Source organism: Microcaecilia unicolor, chromosome 8 (assembly GCF_901765095.1).
Source record: "Microcaecilia unicolor chromosome 8, aMicUni1.1, whole genome shotgun sequence".
Lineage (NCBI taxonomy): Eukaryota > Metazoa > Chordata > Amphibia > Gymnophiona > Siphonopidae > Microcaecilia > Microcaecilia unicolor.
Window position 1 is genome coordinate 94,068,597 of NC_044038.1, and position 25,165 is coordinate 94,093,761.

General features: G+C 43.5%; 1 protein-coding gene across 1 annotated transcript in view; it reads left to right on the forward strand.

Annotated features, from left to right (window-relative positions):
- Positions 1-25,165, forward strand: part of ARHGAP33 (Rho GTPase activating protein 33) — a 513,356-nt gene that overhangs the window by 357,036 nt on the left and 131,155 nt on the right. The window contains exon 16 of the mRNA XM_030213378.1: positions 528-677. Coding sequence (XP_030069238.1) covers positions 528-677 — 150 coding nt within the window. The remainder of the gene's footprint in view (positions 1-527; positions 678-25,165) is intronic.

The window sequence follows — 25,165 nt, forward strand, 5'->3', positions numbered from 1 at the left end:
TCCACTATCTTGGAAGAGATAGCATTATTGGGGGGGGGCATCTTAGTTTTTCCACCTGGGGCCCATTCAGTTCTAGCTACACCACTGAGTCTGGGATAGGGACAGAGGATTCCCAGAAAGAGGAGAAGAAGGGGCAAGGCCTGGAACATGCACAAAGGATCCTTCACAGTGGGAGAGGGAGAGGTAAAATTTGCAATGGGCATAGAGAATGCTCAGTGTTGGGGAAGTGAGGCATAAAGGCTGAGATACACACAGGATCCTTGGAGGTGGGGGGAGTAAAGAATTCAGTTTAATTTTGGCTTTCTGCTGTTTATGCCTTACTCAGCCTGCATCAAAACTGGAGATTGAGTTAGGTCTGTGGTGTTGAAGCAGAAAGGGGAAATGAGCAGAGAGTGGATGGACCCTGGAGGTCTTTATCTGCAGTCAGAATCTACATCAATGTATACATCAAGTGTACTTTGGCAAAAAAAAAACAAGCCCCCTTTAAAGTACACATTTGACCTTCTTTCCTCTCCTCCTCTCTGCAGTAGCCAAGAAGCATGGCAAGCTGGTAGGCTTCCTACGCACCTTTATGAAATCACGCCCCAGCAAACAGCGGCTGAAGCAGCGCGGGATCCTGAAGGAGCGTGTTTTTGGCTGTGACCTCGGCGAACACCTCATGAACTCTGGCAATGATGGTAAGAGAGTGGGAAGTCCCAGTGCCGGGGTCCCCAGCAGAGATAAGCAGAACCTGTCTTTCTTTTACCCACCAGTACTTTTGTGGACTTACAGATCTTCTTTCTCTAAAGAGAGACAGTTTTCTCTTTGCAAAGCAGATGTTTTGCAGAATTGTATCCTAATGAGATGGATTAAGTCTTTTTCTGCTTTTTATTTTTAAATGCATAGTTATGGTTTTGAAGTGTTTTCATTCTTCCTCATTTTTAATTCTTCACAATTATATTTATACATAAGACCAAGTCTGTCTCCTTAGACTGTCTTACAGTTGTCTGTTTTATGTTCTTTTAATGAAAATGACAGTCTGCTACTACCTTATACACTAACCAGTTCTTTTTATGTGTTTCCTTTTTCTGGTTTTTGTTTGTTTAATTTTTTTAAAATATGAACATTTAGCAAGACATAATATCATAATTTTTTTCATCCATATGCAATTTTCCCACTGCCTGCCTTTTCCTCCCTCATCCCATCTTTTTCCATCCCTACATCCTTTCCTGAATTCATATTTCAAGATACTGCACTACCCATTGCATTTCAGTGCTGGCTCAGCTTTGCTTCTCCAAAGTATTCTAACACTGAGGGCCAGATGCACTAAACGTAACGAGCCAATAACGAGCCATTAACAAACAAGTAGTAAACCCTTGCATGCACTAAAAGCCATTTTATGACGACGGTAGCAGCTAACGAAAACGGAATGCAGATGAGCAAATTGTGTAGAAACCCTATTGTAATGAGATGCACTAAGCTTTTCTGATTGCCTTAACGCTGGAAACTCTAACGAGAGGTCTATACCTCTCGTTGGGGCTGCGCGGGATCGAAAACTGATGAAAAACCACTATAAAAATCATTCCGCACCCCATCGCAATAATAAAAAAAAGTGCAGTTGAGGCCGGCCACCAAGAAAAGGCGTCCGTTTTCGCCGTCATTCATCTCTGCAATAATAAAGAACGTCTTTTTTGGCCGTACTTCACTCAGCTGAGAGACCTGGAAGTCTCTGAGCCAATCACAGCGCGTTTAGCTCGGCTAAAGGTGCTGTGATTGGCTCAGAGACTTCCTGGTCTCTCAGCTGTGAAGCATTGCCAAAAAAGACGTTTTTATTATTAAAAAGGGGGGAATGACGGCCAGATTGGCCGGCCATCAAAAAATAATGTCACCTGGACTACTGCAATGCACATTACGCTGGCTGTAAAGAACAAATCATCAAGAAACTTCAGACTGCCCAAAATACCACAGCCAGACTTATATTTGGAAAAACAAAATACGAAAGTGCAAAACCCCTTAGAGAGAAATTACACTGGCTCCCACTTAAAGAACGTATCGTGTTCAAGATTTGCACGATTGTTCATAAAATCATTTACGGAGACGCCCCGTCATACATGCTAGACCTCGTGGACCTTCCACCCAGAAATGCTAAAAGATCTGCCCGCACCTTTCTTAATCTGCACTTTCCCAGCTGCAAAGGATTAAAATACAGACTAACACATGTGTCCAGCTTCTCCTACATGAGCATGCAGCTATGGAATGCACTACCAAGGCATTTGAAAACAATCAACGAAATAATTAACTTTCGCAAATCTTTGAAAACCTATCTCTTCAACAAAGCCTACCAAGACAATCAATAATTAGCTACCAACATTCCACCACTCCTCCCTTATTCTGTTATAACTGCTTGACTATATCGCCTTGCTATCCTTGCTATCTTTGTAACACCAATTGTATCTTTTGTACCCTGAAATGGCGATGCCATAACAGGTCTTTGTAAGCCACATTGAGCCTGTAAACAGGTGGGAAAATGTGGGATACAAGTGCAATAAATAAATAAATAAATACTCAAAGTTGTTAAACCAAAAGAGGATTGTGAAAAATTACAAGAGGGCACTGAGAGACTGGGCGTCTAAATGGCAGATGACGTTTAATGTGAGTAAATGCAAAGTGATGCATATGGGAAAGAGGAACCTAAATTATAGCTATGTAATGCAAGGTTCCACGTTAGGAGTCACCGACCAAGAAAGGGATCTAGGCGTCGTCGTTGATGATACATTGAAACCCTCTGCTCAGTGTGCTGCGGTGGCTAAGAAAGCAAATAGAATGTTAGGTATTATTAGGAAAGGAATGGAAAACAAAAATGAGGATGATATAATGCCCTTGTATCGGTTCATGGTGCGACTGCACCTCAAATATTGTGTTCAATTCTGGTCAAAATATCTCAAAAAAGATATAGTGGAATTAGAAAAGGTACAGAGAAGGGCGGCAAAAATGATAAAGGGGATGGGACGATTTCCCTATGAGGAAAGGCTGAAGCAGCTAGGGCTTTTCAGCTTGGAAAAAAAGATGGCTGAGGGGAGATATGATAGAGGTCTATAAAATAATGAGTGGAGTGGAACAGGTAGATGTCAATCGTTTGTTTACTCTTTCCAAAAATACTAGGACTAGAGGGTATGAAATGAAGCTACAAAGTAGTAAATTTAAAATCGGAGAAAGGTTTTCCTCACTCAATGTGTAATTAAACTCTGGAATTCGTTGCCAGAGAATGTGGTAAAGGCGGTTGGTTAGCTTAGCGGGGTTTAAAAAAGGTTTGGATGGCTTCATAAAGGAAAAGTCCATAGATCATTATTAAAATGGACTTGGGGAAACTCCACTGCTTATTTCTGGGATAAGCAGCATAAAATCTATTATACCTTTTTGAGATCTTGCCAGGTATTTATGATCTGGATTGGCCACTGTTGGAAACAGGATGCTGGGCTTGATGGACCTTTGGTTTGTCCCAGTACAGCAATACTTATGTCCTTATAAGATAACACAACGATTAAAGATGTAATTATTGAACTTTAAATACAGTCTTAATACTCGTTTGTGAAATGATAGCATATATATCCTTAAAAAAACTGATGGTGTGCCTTGACAATTTTTGTGCCTTCTCAGTGTGCCACAAGATGAAAAAATTTGAAAATCACTAATGTGGAGGGTAATTTATAAACCGTTTAAAAAAAATTTAAAATACTATTTAGGCATATAAATGAACACTTTTAAGATTAGGTCACATCTAGAAGTATGCGCTGTGCAAGTTGTAACATTTGTGAGCCCTTGGCTCAGGGGTGGCTGCGTGAGAATCACTCAACCACCTCTGGGTAGACGGAGTCCCATAGAGACAAGAGTATCCCAAAGAACTGTACTGGATTTCAAATGGAGGTGAACTAAGGTAGCTTTAATGGCAGCAAAAAGAAACACAAGGCAAAAGGCAAACAAACATCTCAGCAATAACGTAAGAGAAGCGAGGACAATAAGCAGCCTAGCTGCACATCCTAACACTAGCTAAAGCAAAGCAAAACATTAAGCATACAATATTGGCAAATAGTAAGACAGCCTAGCTTTACAAGAAAAGCAAACACAAGAGCACAAGAGACTAGTCAAAGGGCTGTCCTGGCAGGCAATGGAAAGCAGTAGCACTTAGCTGGAAGCAGTGAGACCGCTGGCAGTCATATAAAGGTTCATTCTGTCAGGACTCTCATGTAAGGCATGGGACCTCTGTGGCAAGCTCTCTCAGAAGCAGGAGATGAGCAGCAGCAGGGCAAAGGAAAAATAGTCTCTTGTAGACCCACACCGCGGGTAGGGCACTTGAGCGGTCCATTCTGCTCGCTGAAGGCAAGGAAGGAAACAGTCACAGAGGTGCTCGAGCCGAATGCTCCCAGGGCAAAAGGGGTTTAAACAAAGCAATACACGAGCCAGTGCTCCCAGGGCAAAAGGGGTTTAAGCAAAGCAGTGCCCGAGCCAATTCTCCCAGGGCAAAAGGGGTTTAGGCAAACCAATGCCCAAGCCAATGCTCCCAGGGCAGGCAGGTCAGTAATAATCTCTGAAATGCCCGAGCCGAATTCTACCAGGGCAAAAGACCATCACAGGCACAGCGCAGCAAACAGTAACCAGGAACAGCCCACATGGAACCCTCCGCGCTTCCAGCACACACAGTCCCAAAACTCAGCCAGCAACCATGGACTCACTGAAGGGCAAGTAGCTCTCAGGAGTTCAAGGCTTGGAAGCAGGCTTCACTGGAACAAAGCAAGAAGTAGAAAGCTGCAACAATGCTTTAGGCCACGGCCTGATAATGAAACAGCAGATGGAACTAGCAGAGCCTCAGGGAGGCCTGAGCTCAATCAAGAATTATTGCCAGAACATTGAGTGCACACTGAGGCCAGTTTAAGAAGGGCTCAGCACTGATGACATCACCGGCTTGTCCTCCACCACTCTACAATGACCCTACAGATCACTGACTAGAACTGCAGATAAATTTAATGGGTCTAGATGATGAAGTCTCCAATGATCTATTCCTGGCTAAATCCAAAGGGCTCTATTCTATCCTCATCCTTCTCGATCTTTCTGCTGCTTTTGACACTGTTGATCACAGCCTATTCCTGAGCACGCTGTCCTCACTTGGATTTCAGAACTCTGCTCTTTCCTGGTTTTCAACTTATCTCTCTCAGCGTACTTTTAGTGTTTACTCTGGTGGATCCTCCTCTTCTTCTATCCCGCTCTCAGTGGGTGTACCTCAAGGATCTGTCCTAGGACCTCTCCTTTTCTCCATATATACTTCCTCCCTTGGTGCTCTGATCTCAGCCCATGGTTTTCAATATAACCTTTACGCTGATGACTCCCAGATCTACCTCTCCACACCAGAAATCTCAGCAGAAATCCAGGCCAAGATATCTGCCTGCCTGTCTGACATTGCTGCCTGGATGTCTCACCGCCACCTGAAGCTCAATATGTCCAAAACTGAGCTCCTTATCTTCCCACCTAAACCAACCTCTCCCCTTCCCCCACTCTCTATTTCTGTCGACAACACGCTCATTCTTCCTGTCTCATCTGCTCGTAACCTTGGGGTCATCTTCGACGACTCTCTCTCCTTCTCTGCACGTATTCTAACTTTTACTTCTAACTTCCAGGTGCTGGGACTGAACCAAGCTCCTGCAAAAAGGACAGGTTTATTCTGACCCCTAAATCCCATACTTCTTCTCAAATTGACTGGCGTTAGGTGCTGGGACTGAACCAAGCTCCTGCAAAAAGGACAGGTTTATTCTGACCCCTAAATCCCATACTTCTTCTCAAATTGACTGGCGTTAGGTGAGAAACCTACCTGATATTGTCTTAAATTTTTAAGGCTTGTTGCTTAATCAATTTAATTAGCACTGGGAAACCTCTCTTTCTGTCTTTCTTTCTGTTCCTGCCAAACTCTGATAGAGGGGAGGGGCATTTTTACATAGCTGACACTGCTATAATTATTGGCAATATCTAGATTTATTTAAAAGGAAAGTTATAGAGGACGTGACGTCATGAACAGGAGCGGTTGCTGAATCTCCCGCTCCTGTCAGCTTACCCGATAAGCCCTCAAAACCTGGCGAATTAAGCAGCAGCGAGCCCCCCAACCTTACAGATCTGGAACCGGAAATCAAGGTGCACAATATAACCTGATCAAACGTGAAACTATGGCAGCGAAAAGCGCTCGGAGCGCTAAAGATAAAACACGTGTTGGCGAAGACAAAATGGCGGCCCCGCCAAGCCCACCGGCGCACACAGTGAGTTCGGCTTGGGTAGCGGAGGTGGTGGCGGAGGTAACGAATGCCATGGAGCCGCTGTTAGACAGGCGTCTGGCACCTATTGATAGTAAACTAGATTTAGTCCAGGAGAACTTGGGACAATTAAATAAAGACCTAGCAGAGTTCCAACAACGCCAGGGGGCTTTGGAAGATAAAGTGCTGAAAATGGAGGAAGAAAATGTAAAACTCAGAACCCAATTAGAAACTTATGAAGAAAAGCTGGAAGACCTTGAAAACAGATCGCGTAGAAATAATTTGAGATTTGTTGGTCTGCCCGAGGAACTAGAAACTACTAATCTGAGAGCCTTTATAGAAAACTGGCTAATTGAACAATTACAAATACCTGCAGATATGGGAACCCTCCGAGTGGAGAGGGCGCACCGGGTGGGACCCAGACGCTCAGAAAGCGGGGGGTCGCGTGTGGTGATCTGCTGGCTATTAAATTCTGCACATAAAGAAGCTATACTGCAGGCTCTAAGGAAAGATCAAGAACTGCACTATGGAAACAAAAAAATTTTGTGCTTCCAGGATTATTCGGCGGCAGTGGCGATGCAAAGGAGGAAGTTTTCCCCGATTTGTACACAACTATTTGAAAAGAAAATTCGTTTCGCCTTGCAATATCCAGCAAAATTACGGGTCACCTACCAGGCGGAGACAAAAATTTTCACTTCTGTGGATAAAGCGCAGGCCTTTTTGAGTTCCGTTGAGAATCGTTGATCATAAGAGAGCCAAGAGGTCTGAGAATATGATGGATACAGGGTGGACAGCTATACGGTCGGAATAAACATGGATTATAAAATGTTACGTTAAACATGGGTTATTACTGTTTATTGCAATGACAGCATTTTGCCTGTTAACTACTGATTTTGATATTAAGAGGAAACAGATAAGCAGCTGTGATATAAGGCGAAGCAATTGAACCATTAAAATAAAAGTTACTATGGGCTGCTGTTGATAAGAACCTGCAAAATAGCAGAAAGACTGGTGATATACAGACTGGATTAGAAGCCGAGAGAAAGGACATACTTAGTAGAGATACCAGGTCTCTAAAGATTCTGAAGAAATAGAAACAGCTTTACAAGCAGTCAAGAAAAGTGAAGGTTGCAAAATAGAGATGTTGATGTATACAAGCTGAACATATACAGAGGTTTAATTTTTGATGCCACTGCTAATAACTTTATGTTGTTGATATAATGATGGGGGGGGTCTGATTTACATGAGGGTGGGGGTAAGGGACGTTATACGTCATGGTCCTGTTTTGGGGCTGGGGGAATTTACAAGAGGGATTAGGGTTAGTTAAGGGGGGAAGGGGTAGTAGGGTGGAGGGAGGGAGGGTTCAGGGGAGGGGAAATGTAGAGGTCTGGAGGATACAACGTATGAAGGTTTGGAAGAGAAGTAAATGGCACATTTTGGAACTGGGAGGGGGGTGGTGGCTGGGACACCCCTCTTTAAAGCAAGGAAGATATAGATCACAGAGAAAGGAATCCAATAAGAAGAGGGCTCACTGAAAGTTGTTACATGGAATGTGGGAGGAATCTCCTCCCCCATTAAACGTTCTAAAATCTTGCAGCATCTACAGCGACACAAAGTAGATATAGCCTTATTGCAAGAAACTCACTTATCAGACGTGGAACATACGAAGTTGCGCACTTGGTGGGTGGGGGATTGCATCTCAGCAGCAGCCAAGGGGAAGAAAGGAGGGGTTGCCATCTTGTTCAGAAAAGGGATTGTAGATAAATTGGAGACTCGATATACAGATTCGGGGGGGGGGAGATTTCTGATCTGTGCAGCTACTATAAATCGACAGACAGTGCTGTTTGGGAATATATATGCCCCGAACTACTATGATAGGAGGTTTTATAAGATGATAACGTTGAAATTACTACAACAGAACCCTCTACCCATAATACTTGGTGGAGACTTTAACACAGTAATGGACCCTCTGATAGATTGTACTGGGCCAAGGAGACAGATAGCTAGACAGGAAAATCGGGGGCTGCCTAATCTCTGTCGACAGATGGGGCTGGTGGATGTTTGGCGGACTCTCGATCCACAAGGGAGGGACTATACACATTTATCACGAGCACATGATACACAAGCACGAATAGACTATCTATTAGTTTCGGAACAGCTTTTTGGTTCAGTGCCAAGTGCAGTTATAGGAGCCACAGTAATTTCAGACCATGCATGGGTGGAAATGTGCTGGTTACCCAAGGAAGAGCGGGCAGGAGGGAGTAGATGGACATTCCCTGTGGAACTCTATCGAGACCCAGTGTTTAAGGCATCTATGATTCGTAGTTGGAACGATTATAAGCTACATAGTGAACCATATGTGAATCGTCCGATCCTCTATTGGGAAGCGGCTAAAGCGGTGTTTCGAGGGGAAATTATAAGCTATATGGCCCATAAACGTAAGGCCAGGATACAAGAAATATTGAGATTGAGCCAATTAGTATGTAAGGCGAGGAGATGTTATGGTCGACAACCCTCTCTAGAGAATAAACAACATTTATTATCCTTACAGACAGCATTAAATGAACTCCTTCATCAAAAAGCCGTGAAAACACAAAATTATTATAAATATCAGCTATATAAATATGGCAATAAAGGGGGGAGATTAATGGCGCGTTTAATTGCGAATAAACAGGGGAAAACTAGGATATTGACCATGAAAAATGAGCTAAATAAGCGAATCTCCACAGATCAAGGCATTAGCGAGATTTTTTATGACTATTATAGGAAGTTGTATGAGAACCCAATAGACAAGGGCCTATCGGGAGACTCTTACTTAGAACAGATGGAGTTGCCGAGTCTTTCCTCGCAAGATGAGCAGAGGCTTAATAACCTAATTACGACAGACGAGGTGTCCTTAGCCATTAATCAAAGTCAGTTGTTGAAAACCCCTGGAATAGATGGTTATAGGGCGGAATTTTACAAACTAATGGGGGAGGAGATAATAGAGCCTTTAACCTTAATGTTTAATGAGTTGGTGGAGCGAGAACAGGTGCCCCCTGAACTGAACACCGCATGTATTGTTGTAATTCCTAAGAAAGGGAAAGATCCGGAATCGGCGACATCATACCGGCCGATCTCACTCTTAAATTTTGAGATTAAACTGCTAGCTAAGATCATGGCAAATAGACTAGCAAACATACTGCCCAAATTAATTCATGACGCCCAAGTAGGATTTGTAAAGGACAGAACAATTGCTAAAAATGTCCGTAAAATCTTGACATCTTTGGAAGCTAGCAGTAGAGGGAACAAAAAATCACTTTTAGTAAGCTTTGACGCGGAAAAAGCTTTTGATCAGGTCCATTGGGAATTCTTGTATGCGGTCCTTCGGAAATATGGATTTTCCGGTAGATTTGTGTCAGGGATAAAAGCTTTGTACTCGAACCCGAGAGCCCGAATCTCGGTGAATGGGCTTGTGACACCAGATTTTGATATAGGTAGGGGAACACGGCAGGGCTGCCCCCTATCACCTCTTTTGTTTGTGCTCACGTTAGATCCTTTACTGAGAGACATAATGGAGCAGCCAGACATAGCTGGCATGCAGATAGGAGGAGAGGTGTTTAAGGTGGCAGCATTTGCTGATGATATTTTAGTCCATTTGACGAACCCGCAGGACTCATTGGATGCATTGTTGGAGGTTTTCTCAGAATATGGAGACTATGCGGGTTTTCGGTTGAATCGTGAGAAATCAGAGGCCTTGGCCTCTTTGGAGGAGATGTGGAGGGAATGGAGAGGGGAGTTCCCTCTGAGGCAGGCGCAAGATTCTTTTAAGTATTTGGGAATTCTGCTGCCCATGGACACCTCTCGTTTACATGCTCTTAATACTACTTGGTTGTTGCAGGAGACACGAAACGTCTTACAAGGCTGGATGGATTTACCGTTATCGCTGTTGGGGAGAATCAATCTGATTAAAATGGTACTGTTCCCTAAGTGGCTTTATGTTTTGCAGACATTGCCAATTTGGTTGTGTCGGAAGGATTTGCAAAAATTTTATTCACTGGCTTCTAAGTTTTGTTGGAAGGGAAAGAAACCAAGAGTCCAATTTTCCTGCTTGGTCGGTAACTGGAGGTTAGGCGGGGTGGGAATGCCGAATCTAGCACTATATAATCAGGCATGTCAGATACGCCATTTAAGAGATTGGTTCCTAGGAACACAACGCTATACTCCTATAGCGATGGAGAAGGCATACTTGGGATCTTATAGACTTTTTTCATTGCTACATCACAAATTAAGTAACCTGCCAGAGGGATTGCGTAGAAGTGTGTTGGTGCGCCCGGTAAGGGAGGCGTGGAGGAAACTGGTGCGGCAGCTTGGGGGAGATCCAACAGTATCAGACCAACTTACAATATGTGGGAATCGTGAGTTTATACCTGGGATGTCGAGCCGGTATTTTGTTGATTGGGAGAATCAAGGAATTATATGCTTGGGAGATCTGCTGGATGGAGATGGGCGGCCCCTACTAACTAAAGAAATACTACGTAGAGTGGGAGATTCCTGGGGTAATAGGTTTGCCATAAGACAAATACAACATTATATGGCGTCATTACCGGAATCCTCCTTGACCAGACAGGTGGGGGGTAAGTTACGAGAGTTTTTTCATTCAATGGGCGAGGGAGAAGTTACGGTCTCCTTACTCTGTAAAGCATTAACGAGATGGCAACCCCCTAAGGATTATGGACCACTGAAAAGCGCGTGGGAAAGAGAATTGGGCTTTGAATTGGGGGCATGGGACGTGCCGAGAATAGTAGCGCGCATTCCTTCTTTAGTCACGGATGCTCGTTTAAGAGAATGTGCATACCGATGCATCTATAGATGGTATGTAGCAATGACACAATTAGCACACATGGGAGGAGGTCGTAGTCCAAATTGTACTAAATGTGGAACGAGCCCAGGTACATTTTTACATATGTTTTGGAGTTGCCCTAGAGTGAAAAGATTTTGGACTCAGGTTAGAGGCTTTTGGGAAAGGAGACTGGGTGTCAGGACCCGGGGAACAGTTGAACAATTAATTTTAGATCTGCCAGAGTCCTTTAGAGGACAGAACCGCTTTGAAGTATTGTTAATTCGCAAGATGTGTTTACTGGCGAGGAAATGCATACTACAATACTGGACGGTCAAAGACCCTCCGGCTTACTGGCACTGGAGGAATCAGTTGCATCAGCTGATTTCCTGGGAGGCTAATGAGATTAGATTCTCGCAGAAAAAGAGGATTGCATTTTTGGCCCTTTGGGGCCCTTACTTACGTATTCTAAGCCCAAGAGGCCGGAGCCTACTTCTTAATGCAAAGTGAACTTCCTATTTTGATTCGATAAAGTTCTTCCAGGCTGAGTAGGGGGAGAGGGGAGGGGGGGTGGTTGGGGGGATGGGGAAAAGGGAGGGCTAGGGTGGGGAGGGAGGGGGGAAGTTATAGACGGGGGGGGGGTTTGGGGAGGGAAGGAGGATTATGTAGTAGGTACCTTATTGTTGTTTATCTATGGAATCGTGCTTCTAGAAAGTATAGATTGTACTTGTAGACATTATGCGATTCCTCTACAAGGGGAGTATTAAGACAGAAAGTCATTGAATCTGTTATAAGAACATATCGATATATGTGATGGACGAATGAGAGATTCTGTGGGATACTTGTTCAATTGTTATATTGTTTGTCATTAATAACAATAAAATTGTTCAAACATAAAAGGAAAGTTATTAATATCTAGGGCAGTTTTAAAAAGTATAATAAATTGTAAAGTCCTGGATCAGACACTACCATTTTGGTCCATTCAACTAGAGAATTCCCTTGATAGCAGCACTTAGCTGACCCATTGGGACTTAAGCACCCCCACAGCTGGGGGCAAGCAGGGTTGGACTCAAACTAAAGGACATACCACTTTTACTTCTAACTTCCAGGTGCTGGGACTGAACCAAGCTCCTGCAAAAAGGACAGGTTTATTCTGACCCCTAAATCCCATACTTCTTCTCAAATTGACTGGCGTTAGGTGAGAAACCTACCTGATATTGTCTTAAATTTTTAAGTGGCTGAGAAAATAAAGGCTAAAGAGTTAGCATTCCAGAAATACAAAAAATCTCAAGAGAGAGGTACGTCTGGCGAAGGCGCAAGCGGAAGAACAAATGGCTAGAAATGTACGAAGGGGAGACAAAAACTTCTTCAGGTATATTAGTGAAAGGAGAAAGACTAAAAAGGGGATTGTGAGACTAAAAGATACAGCAAAACGCTATGTAGAAAATGATGAAGAAAAAGCCAATTTGCTAAATAGATACTTTTGTTCTGTTTTCACTGAAGAAAATCCTGGGGAAGGACCGAGAGGGACTGGCAAAAGTACACCTGAGAATGAAGTGGATAGAGCACCGTTCACGGAAGAGAGTGTGTATGAACAACTTGGAAAGCTAAAGGTGGACAAAGCCATGGGGCCGGACGGGATCCACCCCAGAATACTGAAGGAGCTCAGAGAGGTTCTGGCGGGTCCTCTTAAAGATTTGTTTAATAAATCCTTGGAGACGGGAGAGGTTCCGAGGGATTGGATAACGGTGGAGGTAGTCCCTCTTCATAAAAGTGGTGATAGGGAAGAAGCTGGAAACTACAGGCCGGTAAGCCTCACTTCGGTTATTGGAAAAGTAATGGAAGCCATGCTGAAGGAAAGGATAGTGAATTTCCTGGAAGCCAATAAGTTGCAAGATCCGAGACAACATGGTTTCACCAAAGGGAAATCGTGCCAAACGAATCTCATTGAATTCTTTGACTGGGTGACAGGAGAATTAAATCAAGGACGTGCTATGGACGTCATCTACTTAGATTTCAGCAAGGCTTTTGATACGGTTCCCCACAGGAGGCTCTTGAATAAACTAGAAGGGCTGAAGTGGTGAACTGGATTAGGAACTGGTTGACGGGCAGACGCCAGAGGGTGGTGGTAAATGGAGTTCGCTCGGAGGAGAGAAAGGTGAGTAGTGGAGTGCCTCAGGGATCGGTGCTGGGGCCCATTCTGTTCAATATATTTGTGAGTGACATTGCCGAAGGGTTAGAAGGTAAAGTGTGCCTTTTTGCGGATGACACCAAGATTTGCAACAGAGTGGACACCCCGGAGGGAGTGGAAAACATGAAAAAGATCTGAAGAAGCTGGAAGAATGGTCTAAGGTTTGGCAATTAAAATTCAATGCGAAGAAATGCAAAGTGATGCACTTAGGGAGTAGAAATCCAAGGGAGGCGTATGTGTTAGGTGGGGAGAGCCTGATAGACACGGACGGGGAGAGGGATCTTGGGGTGATAGTATCTGAGGACCTGAAGGCGATGAAACAGTGCGACAAGGCGGTGGCTGTAGCGAGAAGGTTGCTAGGCTGTATAGAGAGAGGTGTGACCAGCAGAAGAAAGGAGGTTTTAATGCCCCTGTATAAGACGTTGGTGAGGCCCCACCTGGAGTATTGTGTTCAGTTTTGGAGGCCGTACCTTGCGAAGGATGTTAAAAAAATGGAAGCGGTGCAAAGAAAAGCTACGAGGATGGTATGGGAGTTGCGTTCCAAGACGTATGAAGAGAGACTTGCTGACCTGAACATGTATACTCTGGAGGAAAGGAGGAACAGGGGTGATATGATACAGACATTCAAATATTTGAAAGGTATTAATCTGCAAACGAATCTTTTCCGGAGATGGGAAGGCGGTAGAACGAGAGGACATGAAATGAGATTGAAGGGGGGCAGACTCAGGAAAGATATCAGGAAGTATTTCTTCAAGGAGAGGGTGGTGAACGCTTGGAATGCCCTCCCGCGGGAGGTGGTGGAGATGAAAACGGTAACGGAATTCAAACATGCGTGGGATAGGCATAAAGGAATCCTGTGCAGAAGGAATGGATCCACAGAAGCTTACTACTACTACTACTTAACATTGGTTGAGAGTCTAGCATAGGGGAGGGCAGACCTATACGGGATCTGTGCCAGAGCCGGTGATGGGAGACAGGACTGGTGGTTGGGAGGCAGGAAATACTGCTGGACAGACTTATACGATCTGTGCCCTGAAAAAGACAGGTACAAATCAAGGTAAGGTATACACATATGAGTTTATCGTGGGCAGACTAGATGGACCGTGCAGGTCTTTTTCTGCCATCATCTACTATGTTACTATGTATTCAACAGATTGCTAAAACCTGCCGTTTCTTCCTCTATAATTTCACCAAAATTCGCCCTCTCCTTTTCTGAGCACGCTACCAGAACCCTCATCCACACTCTCATCACCTCTCGCTTGGCCTACTGCAACTTGCTTCTCACCGGTCTTCCACTCAGGCATCTCTCTCCTCTTCAATCTGTTCAAAATTCTGCTGCAAGATTAATATTTCGCCAAAGTCACTATGCCCATATCAGCTCTCTTCTGAAGTCACTTCACTGGCTCCTTATCCGTTTCCGTATACGGTTCAAGCTCCTCTTATTAACCTATGTGCATTCACTCTGCTGCCCCTCACTACCTCTCCACCCTCATCTCTCCCTACACTCCTTCCCAGGAACTCCGTTCACTAGGCAAATCTCTCCTAATTGTACCCTTCTCTTCCATCGCTAACTCCAGACTCCGTTTCTTTTGTCTTGCCGCACCTTATGCCTGGAATAGACTTCCTGAGCCATTACGTCAAGCTCCATCCCTGGCCGCCTTCAAATCCGGGCTAAAGGCCTACCTGTTTGATGCTGCTTTTAACTCCTAACTTGTCACCTGCTCGTAACCTTTATCTTGTCTTCCTCTCTTCAATAGGACACATAGGGAAAGGGACTATCTGTCTGTCCTACCCTTATTCCTTATTTGTCCTGTCTGTCTGCCCTGATTTAGATTGTAAGCTCTTTTGAGCAGGGACTGTCTTTTCTTCATGTTAAATTGTGAAGCGCTGCGTATGACTAGTAGCAGTATAGAAATGATTTGTAGTAGTAGTAGTAGATGGAGCAGGGCACTGATGAGCAAGGCACGGACAACAATGACCATGACACAAGTCAGTGCATGCTTTTACAGCAGGTATGCTCAGGGGAAGAGTTAGGGTGGAATCAACGTTTATTAAATACGCATGTCCCTGTATAAAGTATGTGCTAACATGTACATCTACTTGTGAGTAGGTGAAATGTCTGTGCTTTCAGCTTTCAACTTAGGCACTGGTTTTGCACTAGTGTTTTATGAAGTCACATAAAATAGGGCCAAAATAGGTGCCTGCCAGGACGCACTGGTATAAAATTTTTTAGATACACAAATTGTGAAGATGGCTGCTGACTAAGAGAGACACATAGCATCGAGCTCCAGGGACATCACCGGATTCGGGCCCACCATCGAGGCAAAGAGACCATCGATGTCCTGATCAAGCACGGGATCAAGTAGCATACAGATCTGTTGTGGATCACACAAATGAAGAATGGAGGGTACTAAAACCTTGGACTGTCACAACCCCAGGCGACACAACTACAGGCCCTCACGTTCCAGTGCGACATGACACAGGGATGAGGTCAGCGGCCGCGTGTGAGAAGACGGGGCAGATCTCCACTCGATGCAAGGAGCCCTCCTCCGTAGGGGTCGAGCATCCCCAGCAGGAAAGAACTGTCCTCCTGGGCAGCTCTACACTATAGAGAGTCCACCAGCATGTGCGGAGGCCTTCCACGAAGAGGGGAGGCCTACATCTCCTAGCGAAGGAGGAGCTACATTCTGTGCAGCTGACCATCTCCGGGGGTGAGATCTGCATCCAGGCGGTTCTGTGCCCTGCTGTGGAGGGCACAGTGGAGTGTTGCAGAGATGTACAGCAGCAAGGGAGTCCTATTTGCAGTACAAGGGAGACCTGCATCTCGTGCTGCCCGCTGTGGCACAAGCCCCAGCATACCAGTGCCCTGCTACTTCACCCCTCGTGGTGACACACCCCCTCCAAAACAAAATAATATAAAAAAAGAAACAGAACCTCACCCTAATGCACAGAAATCCTCCCTCATATGCAACACTTGACCCCAGCATGGTGTGAACCACTGCAGTCTGAACCTGGGGAAGGAGTGAACAAGTACTAACAGAACAAGAGAAGAGCAGATTTATCACGGCATATAAGCTGGAGAACAAGAATAGAGTCGCCTATCCCTAGTTGTGAGAGAAGCCCTGTGGACATTGAACCTCAATCCGGCTGAAGAGTTCCATAGTCCATAAGTACATAAGTAATGCCACACTGGGAAAAGACCAAGGGTCCTTCAAGCCCAGCATCCTGTCCACGACAGCGGCCAATCCAGGCCAAGGGCACCTGGCAAGCTTCCCAAACGTACAAACATTCTATACATGTTATTCCTGGAATTGTGGATTTTTCCCAAGTTCATTTAGTAGTGGTTTATGGACTTGTTCTTTAGGAAACCGTCTAACCCCTTTTTAAACTCTGCTAAGCTAACCGCCTTCACCACGTTCTCCGGCAACGAATTCCAGAGTTTAATTATGCGTTGGGTGAAGAAAAATTTCTCCGATTTGTTTTAAATTAACTACACTGTAGTTTCATCGCATGCCCCCTAGTCCTAGTATTTTTGGGAAGCGTGAACAGACGCTTCACATCCACCTGTTCCACTCCACTCATTATTTTATATACTTCTATCATGTCTCCCCTCAGCCGTCTCTTCTCCAAGCTGAAAAGCCCTAGCCTCCTTAGTCTTTCTTCATAGGGAAGTCGTCCCATCCCTGCTATCATTTTAGTTGCCCTACGCTGCACCTTTTCCAATTCCACTATATCTTTCTTGAGATGCGGCGACCAGAATTGAACACAATACTCAAGGTGCGATCGCACCATGGAGCGATACAACGGCATTATAACATCCTCACTCCTGTTTTCCATAGCTTTCCTAATAATACCCAACATTCTATTCGCTTTCCTAGCCGCAGCAGCACACTGAGTAGAAGGTTTCAGTGTATTATGGACGACGACACCCAGATCCCTTTCTTGGTCCGTAACTCCTAACGTGGAACCTTGCATGACGTAGCTATAATTCGGGTTCTTTTTTCCCACATGCATCACCTTGCTTCCAACCAGAGTATGGCCACCTGCTTCCACCCAAACTCACTCCTTCATCCGTACGCTTGAGGAAGAATAAATTGGCTTCCCATCGGCAGTGAGAGAGCCCTCACACAAACACTACAGTCGACTCTGCTTTGGAGTTATCATAGCCTGCTCCACCTCTGACACAAGCTCACACCTGTCAGACACAACCTGTCATGTACATCAACCCCTGCTAGAAAGACTGAAGACTCGAGTCTGCTTCTGACCTGAGCTTCCACCCTTCAGATCATTCTACATCTCATCAGGTAAGACCCAAGGTGATATTGACTGCTGTGAAGGTTGCGGCAGACCAAGACAACTCGTACACAACAGAGAGAGAGCTCCCCACGAGCATACACAATCAGCCCTGCCGATCCACGCTGAAGACCTAAGCCTCATTGAATGCAAGCACAACCAAATCCCAAACATGGAATATGTACAACTGGCTGTCACTACTAGTAAGCTTCATAGCACCACCAATAGACCAATTCATTACTTGCAAACGACACACTTGATAACCAAGATGGATATGGTCAACTTCTTACTAATAATCGTACTCTTTTTATTTATGTATTTGTAGCATTTGTATCCCACATTTTCCCACCAATTTGCAGGCTCAATGTGGCTTACATTTGCCGTAATGGCGATTGACGTTTCCGGGTAACAGAATTACAAATGGTATTGCGTTAGGTGCATACATGTATGATAACATACATGGAACATAACATATATGGAGCAGATCATGGTATATATATATATATATATATATATATACACACCATGTGCATACATACATGGTAAAGAAGAATAACATATGGTATTGCATGCAGGTTCCTGAGTAATAAATTGGATTGTGACATACATTAGGTCGTCACTATAGAGAGACCCTATGCAACATAAGGTTTAAAGTGGTATTGCTTGATCATTAATATCAAAGAGGTTGATCAGTCATGTGATAAGAGTTCGGTTTTGTATAGATCGTGTATAGTGTTATTATATAGTATTTAAGATGGATGTTTATGGTAAGCTTCCTTGAAAAGATTTATTTTCAGTAGCCTTCGGAAGACGGTTAAGTCTTGCGTTGTTTTTATGGCCTTCAGTAGTGCGTTCCATAGCTGCGTGCTGATGTATGAGAAACTGGTCGCGTATGTGGATTTTGTATTTTAGCCCTTTACAGTTAGGATAATGGAGATTGAGGAATGTGCGTGATGATCTTTTTGCATTCCTAGTAAGTAGGTCTATAAGGTCTGACATGTAGGTCGGAGCTTCCCCGTGAACGATTTTGTGGACCAGGGTGCAAACTTTGAATGCAATTTGTTCTTTTAGTGGGAGCCAATGTAGTTTTTCTCTTAGGCTTTCGTATTTCGCTTTCCCAAATATGAGTCTGGCTGCTGTGTTTTGAGCGGTTTGAAGCTTCTTAATGATTTGTTCTTTGCATCCGGCATAAATAGCATTGCAGTAGTCTAGATGACTTAGCACCATTGATTGTACTAGGCTGCGGAATACGTCCCTTGGGGAAAAAAGGTTTGATTCTTTTAAGTTTCCACATTGAATAGAACATTTTCTTTGCTGTATTTTTCGCATGGTCATCAATTGTGAGATTTCGGTCAATTGTGACTCCCAGAATTTTCAGGCTGTCTGAGACCGGAAGGGTGTAGTCTGGGGTATTTATGGTATTGGGTTTGTTTGTGTTGTATTGTGAGGACAGGATGAGACATTGTGTTTTTTCTGCGTTTAGCTTTAGTTGGAATGCGTCCGCCCATGAGTTCATTATTTGGAGGCTGTGTGTGATTTCATTTGTGATTTCGGTTATGTCTTGTTTGAACGGGATGTATATCGTGACATTGTCTGCATAGATGTACAGGTTGAGTCCTTGGTTGGATAGTGATTTGGCTAAAGGTGTCATCATTAAGTTAAAAAGGGTTGGTGATAGCGGTGATCCTTGTGGTACTCCACATTCAAGTTTCCATGGTGTTGATGTTTTTGAGTTTGAAATAACTTGATAAGTTCTTCCTGTTAAGAAGCCTTTAAACCATCTTAGTGTGTTTCCTCCGATCCCGAAGTAGTCTAGGATGTTCGAGAGTATTTAGTGGCTGACCATGTCGAACGCACTGGACATATCGAATTGTAGGAGTAGCACATTGTTTCCGGTTGCAATTAGTTGTTTAAATTTGGTTATGAGAGTGGTTAGCACTGTTTCAGTGCTATGGTTGGATCGAAATCCTGACTGTGATTCATGTAGTATTGTGAATTTGTTTAGGTAATTGGTGAGTTGTTTGGTTACCATACTTTCCATTAGTTTTACTATCGGGGATGGATGCTACTGGTCGATAGTTGGTTGTGTCATTTAATTTTTTCTTTAAGTCTTTGGGTATGGGTGTAATAATATATTTCCTTTGTCCTTGGGGAAGAGTCTGTGTTGTAGCATGTAGTTCAGATGTGACGTAAGCTCTGTTATGAAGTGTTTGGGGGTGGACTTTATTAGGCTACTGGGGCATATATCCAGTTTGGAGTGGGTTTTGGAGAATTTGTTGAGTGCTTGAGTTATGGTTTCTTCGGTTAGCAGATCGAAGTCAATCCAGGTTCAATCTGCTGGGTATTCACCGGGAGTAGGGTCCAGGCAATCCTTAAATTTTTCGTGATCAGTGATGTTGAGTGGTAATGTGGATCGAAGTTTTATAATTTTCTCATTGAAGTATTTGGTAAGTTGATCTGCCAATGGGGTGTCTGTGCTGGCTGTGGTAACCGGTGTGGTGTCTATTAATTTATTCACGAGTTGGTAGAGTTTATATGCGTCTTTGTAGTCTGGTCCTATTTTGGTTTTGTAGTATGCTCTTTTGGTTTGTCTTATTGTATATTTGTATTTTCTTTGCATTTGTTTCCAAGCTTTAAGTGTATGTTCATTTTTCATTTTTTGCCATGCGCGTTCGAGTCTCCTGACTTGTGTATTTAGTTTTTTCAGTTCATCGTTGAACCAAGGTATTGAGCTGTGTCTTCGTGTGTTTCTTGTTTGTAGTGGTGTAGTTTCGTCTAGTATGCTCCTGCATCTGTCGTCCCAATTTTGGAGATAGTGTTTGGAGTCTGGCTGTGCTAACCATTCATTTTTGTAGATCTGTTGCCAGAAAGTAACAGGATCAATCTTTCCTCTAGTGGTGTAGGTTGTGCTTTCTTGCTTTGGTTGCGTGTCTTTTTTCCGCCATTGTAGGGCTACGTTTAATTTATGGTGGTCTGACCATGGTGTGGCCGTCCATTTTGTGTCTGTTAGTATAAGGTTTGAGTTTAAGGATAGTTTGTGTGTAATGAGGTCAATTGTGTGTCCTTTGACATGTGTAGCTTGCATATTAGGCAAGTAGAGGTCCCATAGTTGTAGGAAGTCTTTGCAGTCACGTGTATTGGTTGCATTAGGGTCTTCCAGGTGTAGGTTTATGTCCCCTATTATGAGTAAGTTGGAGTTCCTGGTGGTCTATAAAACAGGACCACGTTTAGATGGTCGAGCAGGTTAGGATGGTGGATTCTAACTGAGGCAATTTCGAGTTTTGGTGTTATGGACTCAGCAGTTGTTGTTACGGTGAAGTGGGATCTATAGATGAGTGCTATTCCACCTCCTCTTTTTTCTTTCCTTGTCCAGTGTGTAATTTTGTAGCCTGGGGGATAGAGTTCTAGGATTATGGGGTCCTTGCAATCGTGGATCCAAGTTTCGCTGATGAGTACTAGGTCAAGATTGTCTGCCGTGATCCAGTCAGTTATTGTTGTTTTATTTACTACTGATCTGGCGTTTATGTATCCCACCTGAATTGTTTGGTAGGGGTCTTTTATGTTTGTAGTTGTGATGATTTTCTTAAGTTGTCTGTTCTCTTGTTGGGTAGGTTTATGTCCTTTCTTTCCTTTGTGATATGTTTGTCCCCTGGGGTAGTTTTTTCAATGTTTTGATTATTGTTGTTCTGGTGAGGTGTGTTGTGCTTAGGTAGTCTGAAGAGGTTAATTATTGTGGGTATGTTGTTGGTGTTTGTGAGGGGGTGGTTAGTGTTTGGTGAATTAGGGATAGTGTGTAGGTTATTAGAATTAATTTGGTGATAATCATTTTGTTGTTTCTCTTTGGGATTCTCTTTAAGATGGGATTAATGTGTTTTGTTTTGGGATTTTTTTGTGAGTTTTTTTTTGGGGGGGGGCTCAATCTGCAACTTCGATGGGTGCAGTTCTCGCCCAACAACCCAGCTTTATCCTACACAACCAGTGGGCCCACATTTACCCAACCAATCAGATTCTTATTGATCTGCACAGACCATATGCAGCACAACATAACAACTATAACAACCACAAGAAAGCGAACACATAGAGAGGGGTGACATAACCAAACCTCCAGACCAAATAGGAGAACCCTCAAACAACTTAACTCCACTGGGGAGAGTCCTCACAACAGTCCCAGTACTGGCATTCTATCTAAATGCACAGTCTCTCGGAAACAAGGCAAACACAGTTAGGGACTGAATCGAACTTTCTAAACTGGGGTTGGTTCTTTTTACTGAAACCTGGATACGCACAGCTAATGATCCAATTCTGAAGGAGGTTTGTCCTCTAGGATTCAAATTTTTGTCCATACCCAGAAAATTAAGATGTGATGGAGGCCTCTGTCTAATGTACAAGTTGTTTAATGTTACCCTTATAGACTCCTTCAACTCCCCAGACTTAGAAATATTGGCATGCAAGATTGAAGACATCACTCTAATAAATACACTAATAGGTATTCTTTTCTACTGCTCACCAGGGAAATGGACCCTTGCAAACAGTGACATCTTTGAATTCGTAGCTAAACATGCAAACAGTATGACCTGCATCTTACTACTAGGTGACATAAATCTACACCTCAAACTAACAAACGACCTAGCAGTGAATGATTTACATAGCTACCTGGATACATTAAATCTTCTCTACCCGCCAGGTCGAGTGACTTATGAAAAAGGCAACCAAGTAGACCTTATTGTATTCACAAATAACTCAACATCCTGCTCCAGGATTGAGATGGAAAATGGTCCTCCCTGATCTGGCCCAATCACTTCCTCCTTGATTTCAATATCATATGGTCCCAATGAAAGCCTAGACACCAACAACACAAAAATTACACTACCAAAGTCCTCAAAATATAGTACCACACTTGAGGGAAAATTGATAGAGCCAGATTCTGGGAAACGGTAGACAACCACTACTCAACAACAACTGACGATAAAATAAACCTGGATGATTGGAACAAGGTGTCCAAGGAAGTTCTAGACAACATCGCTTCCACGAAACTAAAAGAAAGTCAAAATACAACAGGAACAGGTGGTTCAACCCAGATATCCTAACACTAAAGAGAACATGCAGTCAACTAGAGAGGACCTGGGAAAAAGACAAAACAGACATAACTGGAGACAGGTAATTTCAATGTACAAAATTAAAATAACTGAAGCCAAAAATGCCTACTACTCTAAACTGATAGGTACAGACATTGCTGATACCAAATGCCTCTTTTCAATTGTCAACACCCTACTAAACATCAATGAGATCATTATCCCATCCCAGGAAGCAACTCCAACAGCTGAACAGCTGGCTCTATATTTCAAAGAAAAAATTGCCAAAATCAGGGCACAGTTCACCAACCTCACAAATGAAAGCTATCTAGTGGTCAGTTACTCAGACACTGCTGTACCTGCCGGTATGATCTGGGATAGCTTCCATGCCATCAAACAAGAAGAGCTGGACCGACTTATAAAGAAATTCTTGAAATCCCACTCTCAACGCCTGCCCAACCAGTACTTATAAGATGCATAACCCTTAAATTCAAACACTCTATCTGACGGTCTCTTCCTTCCTTCCCTAGGGAGTATTATTCTTACCCCTTTACTAAAAAAATAAACAAGAATCGAGAGCCATTGTGAACTACTACAGACCAGTGACCTCCATACAATTCCTGGCAAAGTTAATGGAAGGCCTAGTTACCATACAGCAGACTGAATACCTGGAGAAATTTGATTATTCTACACCATTTTCAGTCGGGGTTTCGAGCAAACTTCAGCACCAAAACTGTACTGTGCACCTTAATAAATGATATAAACACACTAGTTGCAAAAGGAAAAAAGGCACCCATCATGCAATTCAACCTTTCTAGCGCCTTCAATGTGGTCGACCATGAGCTACTAATAACCATACTAAACAACATTGGGCTGATAGGTAAAGTTTCTGGTAAAAATGAACAGATCTCACTCTGAAAGATGGAATGCAAATGATGGGGTCCCGCAAGGCTCACCATTCTCACCCATCCTGTTCAACATTCTCATGGCCTCACTGGGGTCTGTTGTGGACACTACTGGTTTCTGTGTTTTCATCTATCTGGACGACAATAATACCCCGCATAGATCACTACATCTCCCAAGTCATTGACTGAATGACAATCAATCACCTCAAACTGAACTGTGAAAAAAAAAATTCTCCTAGCAGGTCACTATACCACCACAGTTCAGAATTGCGCCTTTACAGTAAATGGCCTAGAATCCTCCTTGAAAATCACAATCGACCAGAACTTAACCTGGGATGCGCAGGTAAACTGGATGATAAAGAAATGTTTCTATCTCATGCACAACCCAAGACGCTTAAGAAAATGCTTCATGCAAGACCACTTCAGATTCATGGTTTAGGCCCAGATACTAACCAACTGGACTACTGCAACATCATCTACCTAGGCTGCTCAAAGAACCTACTGTGCAAATTACAAACCGTTCAAAATTCAGCCACCAGACTCATCGGTAGACTGAAAAAATTTGACAGGGTCTTCCATCTTTACAAACATTTCCACTGGCTACCCATAGAGGCCAGAATTCGCTTTACTCATACTACCCCTCTCCTCAAGTCGCTTCACTGGCTCCCTATCCGTTTTCGCATCCTGTACAAACTTCTTCTACTAACCTATAAATACTCACTCTGCTGCTCCCCAGTATCTCTCCACACTCGTCCTTCCCTACACCCTTCCCGTGCACTCCGCTCCATGGATAAATCCTTCTTATCTGTTCCCTTCTCCACTACTGCCAACTGCAGACTTTGCGCCTTCTGTCTCGCTGCACCCTACGCCTGGAATAAACTTCCTGAGCCCCTACGTCTTGCCCCATCCTTGGCCACCTTTAAATCTAGACTGAAAGCCCACCTCTTTAACATTGCTTTTGACTCGTAACCACTTGCCTCCACCTACCCTCCTCTCCTCCTTCCTGTGTACATTAATTGATTTGATTTGCTTACTTTATTTTTTGTCTATTAGATTGTAAGCTCTTTGAGCAGGGACTGTCTTTCTTCTATGTTTGTGCAGCGCTGCGTACGCCTTGTAGCGCTATAGAAATGCTAAATAGTAGTAGTAGTAGAATTGTTTTTAAGCTCTGCTGCTTTATCTTCAAAATTATCCAGGGTTTTGCCTCACCCTATATGTTTCCACTTTTGACAGTATTGAGCTTGAATTACTGTACAAGAAATGTCCTCAAACTCTCTTTTCCATCTTACAAAAGCTTCCGCTTTAAGCTACCAAGCTGCCAAGATCTGGAACACCCTGCTTATATCGAGTGGAGGTGTAGCCTAGGGGTGGAGTGGAGGAGTAACATAGTGGTAGTGCAGTGGGCTTTGATCCTAGTGAACTGGGTTCACTGTATATAATATGCAAACAGTTTTGATTGTAACCACAGAAAGGCGGTATCAAGTCCCATCCCCTATCAACACTGAACACCACCTGCTGTAGTTGGTTTTGCAAGCCTTTAAAAACTGCACTATTCAAGAAACATGTACTCTCATAAAAATAACACTTCTCAAAACCACATTATTCTAGAAACA